The sequence below is a fragment of the Mustela lutreola genome, chromosome 10 (assembly GCF_030435805.1).
Source record: "Mustela lutreola isolate mMusLut2 chromosome 10, mMusLut2.pri, whole genome shotgun sequence".
In the NCBI taxonomy this organism is placed as follows: domain Eukaryota; kingdom Metazoa; phylum Chordata; class Mammalia; order Carnivora; family Mustelidae; genus Mustela; species Mustela lutreola.
In genome coordinates this window covers 101,125,723-101,138,028 of record NC_081299.1, presented here as the reverse complement: position 1 = coordinate 101,138,028, position 12,306 = coordinate 101,125,723, and the positions used below count along the sequence as shown (strand labels likewise).

The following is a 12,306-nucleotide window of genomic DNA, read 5'->3' as shown; positions in this document are numbered from 1 at the left end:
AATTAGGAAATATAAAAATATTTAAAGAAAACGAGAGTTGCACCTAATTCTACCACCCCAGCAGTGGCCACTATTGCAGTGTATTTCTTACTTTATCATCATGAACATTTTCCCATTCATTAAATACTCTTTGAAAACAAAGTTTTCTAATAATTTCATAATAATCCATTGGTACGTACATATATATCAATAACTGAATTAATTATGTCCACATTTTTATCTATGTGATTTCCACTTTGCACTGTTTTGCTTCCATTTCTTTTTAATAAAATGGAAATGTCCTTGATTTGAATTTGCCTTTTAGGAAAATCAGATGCAGAGAATAAAGTTATCAGCAAGTTTGGATCTTTTTCTGCCACCTTAGAAAATGGGATCTGCCTCTCAATAAGTTACTATGGACCAAGTGGAATGGCCCCAGGTAAAATAAGCACAATAGCAAGGATAAGTGTCCCATGACCAAGGGCATCTGCCCATCCTCAATCTGCTTACGTGTTGATAAACTTGTTTTGATTTATCGCCCCTCTTTTCTTAGAAAGGTGGGAATATATCTTTGAGTGCGTACATACGTGTGTGTTTACATGTATGCACATAAATAGTTGCTCATACATAGAAAATAACAGTGCTTTGACATTTGAAACAATTTATCATATATACAATTTTACATAGAATCACATATACATATAAAATTATATGTATTTCAGTTATCTTTGTTAACTAGCCTGGGAAAATAAGTCTGTTCATGCCCCCGAAAAAGCATGATTTCTCCAAGTATCCTCTTGGTTTTCCACATAATGATATTTTTATGAGTCCTGTGATTGTGGAAATGCTCAGTGTGCTTCAGGACTTAACAGTCTTAAAGGAACCATTCATTGGACATCTTAAAGGATTACTTTACCCCACATTTAATGAACAAATTCTCCAACTGGAAGCTCTTTCCTTACAAACCACAAAATAATATGTCATTTAACCAAGAACCAATTGAGAAATTTTGTGGGATCCCAGGCATTTTACAGGGATATAGGCATACATTTAAAAAAAAAAAAAAAAAAAAAAAAAAAAGCTTTACGAAATTGGAAGATAATCCCTATGCTATATAGACTTCAAACTACATATAGATCATAGTGATCCAACTGTCTGCCTAACTATGTAACTCCTTTTCTGCAGAAACATCATTCCATAGGTTCGTTATAATCTTTTTCTTACCTTGTGCAAATATTGTAGTACTCTAGTGAGTTAGAGAGCCCATTAAATTTGTTAGTATTTTTTATTTATTTGGGATTTTGTCTTTTAATCTTATATTTGGTTTCTTTCTAAGCCAGCATTTGAAGTCATTCTCTGCCTAACAAATTATGTAACAAATTATTAACTCCATTATCATGCACATTCACTAAAAAATCCTATCCCTTCTGAACATAGCTTATCACGATTTCAGATTAAGATATTTATACTCTACTCTCTATAAACTATATTGCTGCTGTTTCCCAGTGATTTCCTTATTCTTGATCTCATCCTTAACTTATTATGCAATTATTCCATTTAAAACAAATGTTCCTAATTTCACATTTATAAGTACTGCATTTGAAAATGTTTATAATATGAAAGAAATAGAAAGGTTTCCAGTGTTTGTGGTTGGAAGAATGACTGTTGTTAAAATGTCTATACTATCTAAAGCAATCTACATACTTAATGCAATCCTTATCAAAATACCAAAAGCATTTTTCACACAGCTAGCACAAACAATCCTAAAATTTGTATGGAACCACAAAAGACCCCAAATAACCAAAGCAATCTTGAAAAGGAAAGCAAAGCTGAGGGCGTCACAATTCCGGACTTCAAGTTATATTATTACAAAGCTGTAATCATCAAGACAGTATTGTGCTGGCACAAAAATAGACACATATATCAGTAGAACAGAATAGAAAATCCAGAAATAGATTCACAATTATTTTTAGACAAAGCAGGAAAGACTATCCAATGGGAAAAAGTCTCTTCAATAAATGGTGCTGGGAAAACTGGACAGCAACATGCAAAAGAAGGAAATTCAACCTCCTTCTTATACCTTACACAAAAATAAATTCAAAATGAGTGAAATACCTAAATGTGAGACAGAATACTATCAAAATCCTAGAGAAGAACATAGGAAGAAACATCTTCCACATCAGCCATAGCAACTTCTTACTAAACATGTCTCCAGAAGCAATGGAAACAAAAATAAAAATGAACTATTGGGACTTCAAGATAAAAAGCTTTTGCACCACAAAGGAAACAATCAACAAAACTAAAAGGCAACCAACAGAATGGGAGAGGATATTTGCAAATGATGTATCAGATAAAGGGCTAGTATCCAAAATCCATAAAGAATTTATCAAACTGAACACCCAAAAAACAAATAATCCAGTTAAGAAATGGGCAGAAGACACGAATAGACATTTTTCGAAAGAAAACATTCAGATAGCTAAAAAATACACTCAAACATCACTCAACATAACTCATAATCAGAGAAAAACAAGTCAAAACTACAAAGAGATGGCACCTCACACCTGTTAGAATGGCTGAAATTAACAACAGAGGAAACAACAGATGTTGGCGAGGATGCAGAGATAGGGGAACCCTCTTACTGTGTTGGTAGGAATTCAAACTGGTGTAGCCACTCTGGAAAACAATATGGAAGTTCCCCCAAAAAGTTAAAAATAGATGTGATTAATCTTTTTAATGTACTGTTGGATCCTATTGGCTAGTGTCTTGGTGAGAATTTTGGCATCCATGTTCATCAGGGATATTGGTCGGTAATTCTCCTTTTTTGGTGGGGTCTCTGTCTGGTTTGAGGATCAAGGTAATGCTGGCCTCAGAGAAAAAGTTTGAAAGTGTTCCATTTCCAGTTTTTGAAAGTGCTTCAGAAGAATAGGAATTAATTCTTCTTTTAAATGTTTGGTAGAATTCCCCATGGAAGCTGTCCAGCCTGGCATTCTTGTTTGCTGGGAGATTTTTGATTACTGCTATTGGGGTCTGTTATCAAAGGAACAAGACTGAGACAAAGTGGAAGTTATCAAAGACTTATTCTATGCCAAGCATTAGAAGTTAGACTGACCGGCCAGGGAACGAGACTGAGACAAAGTAAAAGTTGTGTGAAACTTTATTCTATGCCAAGCATTAGAAATCAGACTGACCAGCCAGGGCCGCCTCAGAAGAGAGCAACCCCCTCCTGATCTCACAGGCTGATTTTGTAGGGCATAACCGCAGACCCAAGGTATGTGGCTTTTATTGTTAAGGCGTTTACTCCTGGAATCAATACCCGGAACCATACTAGGAACTACTGGGGCGTTTATTCCTGGAATGAAGTCCATGGATGTAAACAACAATATGGCTACCCAGGCAATATGGAGTTGCTCCAGCTAAACAGGCCCTAATAGTTAAACAGGTTTTAACATTAAATTGGCCCTAACAACTGCTTCAATTTCCTTGCTGGTTGTGGGTCTGTTTAGATTTTCTGTTTCTTCCTGTTTCAGTTTTGGTATTTTCTATGTCCCTAGGAGTGCATCCATTTCTTTCAGACTGCCTAATTTGTTAGCATATAATGGCTCATACTATGTTGTCATAATTATTTGTATTTCTGTGGTGTTGGTTGTGATCTCTACTCTTTCATAAAATCATATGATTTTGTTAATTTTGGTCCTTTCTCTTTTCTTTTTGGTAAGTCTGGCCAGGGTTTTATCTATCTTATCCATTCTTTCAAAGAACTATCTCCTAGTTTCATTGATCCGTTCTTCTGTTCCTTTGATTTCTATTTCATTGATCTCTGCTCTGATCTTTATTATTTCTTTTCTCCTACTTTTTTGCTGTTCTTTCTCCAGCTCCTTTAGATGTTTGGTTAGGTTATGTTGTGTATTTGAAATCTTTTTTTTTTTTTTTAAGATTTTATTTATTTATTTGACACAGAGATAGAGATCACAAGTAGGCAGAGAGGCAGGTGGGGGAGGGGCAGACTCCCTGCTGAGCAGAGTACTTGATGTGGGGCTTGATCCCAGGACCCTGAGATCATGACCTGAGCTGAAGGCAGAGGCTTAACCCACTGAGCCACCCAGGTGCCTCTTGAGATCTTTTTTGTTTCTTGAGGAAGACTTGTAGTGCTATGTACTTCCCTTTTAGGACTGCCTTTGCTGCATATCAAAGATTTTAAGCAGTTGTGTTTTCATTTTTATTTGTTTTCATGAATCTTTTAAATTCTTCTTTAATTTCCTGGTTGACCCATTCATTCTTTAGTAGGATGCTCTTTAACCTCCAAGTATTTGAGTAAGTTTTGTGTTAGATGTCTTTCTCCTAGGTTCCCATGGAGCACTGATAAATTCCTTTATCACAGATTTAACACAGGACATTGTACCTGAGGGTTTTTTCATTTGATCCACCCATTGCAAGTTCCTTGTAGTCTTCATCATTGGTTATCCAATTCATAGTACATGTGGTAGGTACTCCATAAATTTTTACTGAATGAGTAGATGGATGGGGATGAGAGGGAGGAGTTTCCAGCTCCCTATAACTGGATGCCATTCACTTATTTATATACTGTACTTCCTATAGGTGAGGAATCTTCCTGGCATTGAGCCACAATGATGAATAAAACCATGGCACATCTATTCAAAAAACTCATTGTCTAAGGGCACCTGGATGGCTCAGTCATTTGAGCACCTGACCCTTGATTTCACCTCAGGCCACGATCTCAGGGTTGTGAAATCAAGCTCCACATTGGGCTACACACTCAGTGGGGAGTCTGCTTGAGATTCTTTCTCTCCCTCTTCCTCTGCCTCTTCTCCCCTCTTTTTTCCTCTCTCTCTCTCTCAAATAAATAAATAAATTTTTTTTAAAAAACTCATTGTCTGATGGGAAAAGAATAAATAAATAACTTCTGGATTTCTAGAAATTATATATAAACATAGTACTGGGAACAGCTAGAAAATACTTCAGAGAGAAAGTATAGTATCTGAGGTGGGATTTTAAAGATGAATGGTAACTATCCAGACAAAGCAACAAGGAAAGGGAATTCTTGACATTAAGAACCATTGTGTATAAACATACAACTGTGTAAAAACATAGCATCTTCACAGAAAGGGGAAAAGTTGAGTGTGGTTGGAGTGGTGGAATGTCAGTACTCAATGGCCCATAAGATCAATGAGTATCAGAGGTGTTTAAATAAAGGATGAGAAGTGATACAATTGGATTTTATATTAGAAATATAATTTTATGATAGTTTCAAAAGTACACTGAAATGATAGTATTAGAGGTCCCATACCAGTTTGGGAACTTTTTGCAGAAAATCAAGTAAAAGATTAATGAGAATATGAGGTAAGTTAGGAACAGGTAGGAGAGGCACCATTCAAGAGAAATTTCTGATGGCTTGTTGACTGGTTGGATGTATGAGGTCAGTCAAAAAGAGAAAATGCAAATACCTCACTGTCTAACTTGAGAAATGAGATGCTTGATTGCTCATTAAATGAGATTAAGTATATAGGAGGCTTTCCTTTCCTAGCAGAAGAGAGACTTACTGAGTTTGAAATGTCTCCAGTACCACAACCAGGGAGAGATATAGAAAGGTAGTTGGACATATTAATCTGATGCTGAGAAGAAAGGTCATGCCTTATGATAGAAATTTTGGAGTCATCAGCATACAGATGAGAGTTAGAGCCCCAGTAGTGAGTGAGATACTCAGATCTACTATACGTAATAAAGCTCAGCTTTGGCTGTATCACAGTCATGTGTGACTTTTCATAAATATAATGCCTGTTGCCTCATCCCTAGAGAGTGTGATTCAGTGGGTCAAGATGGGGGCCTGAGCTTTTTATAAAAAATTCAATGAGCAATCATTATGAGCAGCCAGAGTTGAGAACATCCATTGTAAGCATAAAGGGAAAAACCCCTGGAATCTAATGACATTTAAGGATTCACAAAAGAGGAAGAACTAGTAAAGGAGACAGAAAAAAAATGTTCAGAGAGGGAAGAAGAAATACAGGGAGAGTATTATCCTGGAACCCAGAGGAGAATAGAATTCCTTTAACACACCAGTGATGCTGGGGCGCCTGGGTGGCTCAGTGGTTTGGGCTGCTGCCTTCGGCTCGGGTCATGATCTCAGGGTCCTGGGATCGAGCCCCGCATCGGGCTTTCTGCTCCGCAGGAAGCCTGTTTCCCTCTTTCTCTCTCTCTCTCTCTCTGCCTGCCTCTCTGCCTACTTGTGATCTCTGTCTGTCAAATAAATAAATAAAATCTTTAAAAAAAACAAAAACAAAAACACCAGTGATGCTCAGAAGATTGTGACAAAATTCCTTCAGAGATCAACTTGCTTTTGAAAATTCTGGCAATACTATTAGACCCAGAATAAAATTAATCTTTTACAACTTCTAAAACTTCTTTTTATCAACTCAACTAGAAAACTCTCTTTTCTGAATTTCTTTTTTTGTATCCCTTATTATTTTCCTATTTAATATGTCCTTGTATTAAAGCTATTTGAGTATAATTATTATTAGAATATTTTGGTTTCATAGGGTCTTTTATATATATTTTGTCATTATTGCCCACTGCTCCAAAGATGTTGCATATAGAAACATTTCAAAAAATATTTCTCAAACAGATGGTTGTTGCACTATCTTTAGGAGTTCATAATCTAGATGGGAAGGCAAAAACATGTGAAATAATGATTCAATCAAATATGTCAAAATATTAAGTACCTCAGATTTACTAACTATAATTCTCATTTTTAAATTAACTGTATTACCCCTGAAATCTATCTGACTGAAAAATCATTTTCAGCAAGGTAAAAATTGTTGCCAGCTGGTAAAAATGCAAAACATATTTGCCATGCAAACATTTATATATTGATTTAACAAACATAAAATATGAATTCCAATTTACTAGTTTCTCCTTTTTTCCTGTTATAGAGAATAAGGATCCTAATTTGGAAACAATGTTGAGTATCCCATCAGCACTTACTACAACAGTAGTTCCTCTTATAGTGACTGTTCCTCAAAGCAAAGTGAAAGGAAAAACAAAAGGCAAAGAAAAACCTAAAGAATTTCTTAAAGAAGAGGAACACCCAAAAGAAGAAGAGAAAAAGGTGCATAGACTTGCCATTGATTCCTAAACCCTACTTCTACCTCAGTTTTAACTTTTTTAAAATCACAAGTTACACCAACAGTATCATTTTAGTACATGTATATTGTTGTACAGATGTATTAACATTCCTTGAAGTTTCAATTTTGAATGAAAACAAGAGATGTGTACACAGGAGTTGGATCCCTACACCAGGAGACATATTGTCATGTACAAACTGACTCAGGTCTTCCATTCAAAACTCAGAATGAAGAGCTCACCCTTTTTTCAACTCTGGTTCTTTGCTTTTGGTTGGTTATGTTCCTACCATTCTCTAAATACTTTATTTAGTTTTGTTAGATAAGCAACAATTGAAAGAAGAATATTTCTAATTAAATAGGAAGTACTTCCATTAGACTTGGCCTTAGATATTGATGGGCTCCAGGGCTTCTGGCTAAAGAGCAGTTCACCCTCTACTTCCAATATCACCAAATGCAGACACACACAGAGGCTTTGATTCCAAATATGTTCCTAATACCAGAATACAGATAAAAAGAAAACAGACAAGAAGGAAATCACTAATGAAATCTTGAAAATTTGCTAGGTGAGCTGTACAGTTTGTACAGTATACAAATTCTCGACTTATTAGAAGAAAAAAATATTAAAAAGTGACCAGAACTATTGATTTCAGAACTTGGTCCTTTAAAAGTTCTGGTGTTTGTACGTAACTTAACCTCGGCACCATATTTATTTAGCTATACTAGATGACTTTTCTCAATCCAGGGTACTTGACCCTCATTAAGTAAAAATTTTACAGTGTTGAGCAGAATAGCCCTAGATGATTCATTAATTTACTGAAAGCAATCTGATAACAAACCAATCAGTTATCCCATAATTTTAGTAAGTGGCAATAATAGAAGGGTGGGAGATAATTACTGTTTTTTTGTGTAATCATAAATTTGTCATGGCAGGTTCAGGTTCATGTCTTTGAACATTATTGTTCATTTTACAGAACTTCATAATTTTTTCCTCCTAATTTTGCTTTCTGTTTAGTTCTTTTAAAGATTTTATTTATTTATTAATTTGAGATAGAGCAAGAGTGAGAGAAAAATAGAGAGAGAGCACAAGCAGGGGGAGTAAGAGGCAGAGGGAGAAGCAGGTGCTCCACTGAGCAGGAAGCCCCAAATGGGGCTCAGTCCCAGGACTCCAGAATCATGACCTGAGCTGCATGCAGACGCTTTACTGACTGAGCCACTCAGGTGCCCCTTACTTTGTGTTTTTAATTGACTTTTGGCTAACTATTCCAAATTTATTATTTGTTAGTAACAAAGGCAGAACAACCTAAGTGATCCACAGCACAAGACTAGTTAAAATAAACTACAGGTGCAGCAACAGGGTATCAGTTGGAATGATTTTAGAGGCTAACAAAAGAGAGCCAACTGGAAAACTGAAATGATTATCATGAGGGGTTGGTTGGAAGTAACTAAATAACTTTCATTCTGGGGTCCAAGTAACCAACAAGGAACTCAGCATAGTTAGCATAAAATGAACTAGGATTTTTGAAGTAGACACACCCAAACTTCATTAGTTTATAAATAATCTTTTTATGTCTTTTTAAATTGTTTCTACTCACTACAAAAGTAATGCTTATTAGAGAAAAATAATGACACATTTCCTAATAGCATAACATCTTTAACACTCAAACTTTAAAAGATATACCAAGTCAGTAGAGGGCACATAGGTCAGCCCTTAACCCCACATTTACATACAGAGACATCTTTCAAGGCCTACTTTAAGCTCCAACTCCTCCATGATCCTTTCCTAATTATTCTAATTAATTTTGATGTCTTCGTTTGTGGGAGTAGAGATGTGCTAACAGTTGGGTACTGTAATTTAATTGTTTCACATGTCTGTGTGTCATTCTATGAACAGAATAATTTACACAAAAATACAGACTCATGCATATTTACAGGCTCAATTGCAGGGTCCACCAGTCCTGGGCAAGTCATATCTTAAGCACTCAGCAAATGCTTGCTTAGTCCAAATAAATCAGTAGCTCATTTAGAAAATGACAAACAATTATTGTTAAATTATTTACAGGAAGAAGTAGAACCAGAACATGTTTTGCAAGAGACTCCTTATGTTCCTACCTTCCAAAACCTAAATGTGTCTTGCCCCAATGGACTCCTGGTGACCTTTATTGGGCAAGAGTCTACAGGTGAGTGTTAGCCAGCATGGGGGGGGGGGGGCAAATGTCATACAGAAAACAGTTGAATCACCATTGAAAACGTATGTATTTTCATACCAGTTAAACATGTTGATAATGAACAATAGGCTAATAATAATAATGACTAGCATTTTTTGAGCCCCCAGCCCTAAGTACTTAACATATAAAAAAATACACAAATATGGTAAACTAAGTTCTAATAATTCCATTTTACAAAATAAATCAAGGCTTCAGGAGGTTCATTAACTTTCCCAGGTCACTCAGTTCCTAAGTGGCAGAAATTAAAGGTCATTCTTGGTCAGTGATGGCAAGGCTGGTGGACTCTTAACAACTTTGATGGGGTGGGACCCTGTCTTTCTGGCTCTACAGAGGGCCACAGGTATAGTGATTTGCTGTCTGACCAAATCAAAAGATAGTGAGTATAAAGTAAGTGGAGGCAAGTACAGGTTAAGTGGTTGAAGGATATCAGTCTTGTTCCCAGATATTAGAATGTAATTTTATAAAGTCTGTTATTTTTGTACATGGCCTCTAACTCGTTAAGATGACTAAGTAAGTACAGGTAGGACCTCTTTAATTAATATGATGGGGCATCCACATTAGTGACTGAATTTGAATATCACTGATATGGAGGCCCACTCTTGCAGTAGAATTAGCAGATGCAACCAAGTAAGCACTGGCCTGGGACTTGAGTTATATATATGTCCCTTTCGGTTGCTTACTATCTCTGGACCATGTTTCTTCATCTGATAAAAGTTTTGTTGTACCAGTGGATCCTGACTTTAATTCACAACCAAATGTCCTCTTTATTATAGTTCCCTTATGTACACCATATTTAAAAAAAGAGTATCTATCAAAGAAAAAGAGTATACCTATTGAAAACTAATTCAATGCCATGTTTGCTTGCCACCTAAATGAAAAGAAGCTAAGTGCTGCAGTTGGTCTGGTTTGTCTTAATTTTGTTTTTCTTCATCTGAAATTCTGGAAAGTGAAATTATCTCTCTTAAAGGGTTGTTGAGGCGGGCTGAATAAAATACATATATAAAGCAATTAACATATGTAAACATCTCAGTAAATGCTTATAATGTTATTGTTACTAATACTTCTGTGACTTAGAGGGTATCATGAAGGGCTCCCATTCCAAAATATTTTTCTAACAGCCCAATCTAGTCCCTGAAATGCCATCATTACATGTTGATAAACCACTTTGTAAATTGAGGAAAGGAAAGTATTCAGTTAGCAAAAACTGAATAGTTACTGTATGCCAGAAATTCTCAATGATAGTATTTTCTTTTGAAGGAAACTATGAGGTGTTTTTCTCCTTGATTGCTAACTAAGAATAGAACCTTGAGAGAAGTCTGGATTTGGTTAGAGATGAGGGGATTATGTTAACTTTGAAAGGTGATGAATGATTTAGGAAGGACAAGCCTGAGTAACTTCCCCTGGGGCTCCTGACAACCAGGGAACCCCAGAACAGCATTGTGCATGCAGGGGCAAGAGCTTACTTAAAGATGAGAGAAAAGTACCCACGGGAAGAAAAGAGAACATCTACGACAGGAAAACTCTGCTTCCTTCCTAATTTTGCCAGGGATATCCTGGAATTCCTTAGAAGAATGGACTATACATGGAGAAGGTACCTATTAAGAACTTGTAGATGACCTTATTCACTACACTTAACTATAACAAGGCAGCAAAACACTAGAGCTCTGGGCCATCTGTCAGGTTATGAAAACTGTCCTATTATTCACATTTAGACAGAAGAATAAAAAAAAATTAAGGAAAAAGATAAAACACCAGCTGCACAGCATTGCTCAGTTCACAGAAAGGCTTTCTTTCTTTTCTTTTTTTAAGATCAGAATGTTGTGGATGAGGAACCCACTTGGGACATCATGGTCCGGCAGAGCTACCCCCAGAAGGTGAAGCACTATGAATTCCACAAAACGGTGATGCCACCTGTGGATCAGGAGGCCTCAAGAGTTATCACCAAGCAAGGCACTGTTGTCAAATACATGTTGGATGGATCTACACAGGTAACGGAATGTTAGATAAATAACACTCCTTCTTGCTGCAAAGAACAATACAAACAAGCTGGGGGAAAAGAACAGTGTTATCGTAGGCAAGAATGACAACTCATTTGAAAATGGAGTCACACTTAAAATGGCAAATGGAGACTAGTATTGTTTTCTGTGCAATACAGGATACAAACAAACTTATTCTGTATATGATCCAGGACTAAATACAGTGTTTACCTCCTCCCCCTCTCAAGGCACCTGAGAATAATTTTAAAAATACTTTTAAATAATAAATTTATAACGGTACTGGGAAACAACAAAATGGGCCATCAGTGGATCAGAAGATTAGGAGAATTTCTAGAAAATGCAAGTCAGATGAGATCAGACCAATGGAGAAATAAAAGCAAAGTTTAAAGCAAGTACAAGAGAAAACCTGCAGCAAAACTAAAAATCAGTTCTAACACAGACATTTCACAGATGGAGCTCTGCACCCAGACAATGAAGTTAGTGTCCCCAATTAACTCACTACCACCTGGAGGGTGAGAACCAGAAGTCATAATATCCAAAAGCCATATGGCCTGCTCTATACCTCCCCAGTAATCACAGGGAAATTGTTTCTGTAATCAGAGGATATACCACCAAGAAGTGAAAAGTGACTCTCAAGGGGACTGATGACCATGCACGCAAGAATCATCAACCTTAGAGAAAAACCAACTGCATGAAAGTAAATTACAGAATAATCAAAAATTAAAGAAATAGCATCTAAAAATAAGGATAAATAGTTAAGCAAAAAACTTGAAGGTGAGTAAAAGTAACATAGGCAGAGACTTGAAAGGTTAACAGTCTACAAAATAACAATAAAAAAGTTACTGTGGATAAAATAAAGAGTTCTTAGATATTTAACACAATATATTCGACACAATTGTGTGTCAAATCACCGTGTTGCAGTGATTGATATATATATATACATATATATATGAAACTAATACAATATTG

General features: G+C 36.1%; 1 protein-coding gene across 1 annotated transcript in view; it reads left to right on the top strand.

Annotated features, from left to right (window-relative positions):
* Window positions 1–12,306, top strand: part of SPAG17 (sperm associated antigen 17) — a 224,885-nt gene that overhangs the window by 134,010 nt on the left and 78,569 nt on the right. Inside the window, exons 24-27 of the mRNA XM_059137012.1 lie at window positions 305–418; window positions 6,924–7,099; window positions 9,175–9,292; window positions 11,150–11,328. Of these exons, the coding sequence (XP_058992995.1) occupies window positions 305–418; window positions 6,924–7,099; window positions 9,175–9,292; window positions 11,150–11,328 (587 nt within the window). The remainder of the gene's footprint in view (window positions 1–304; window positions 419–6,923; window positions 7,100–9,174; window positions 9,293–11,149; window positions 11,329–12,306) is intronic.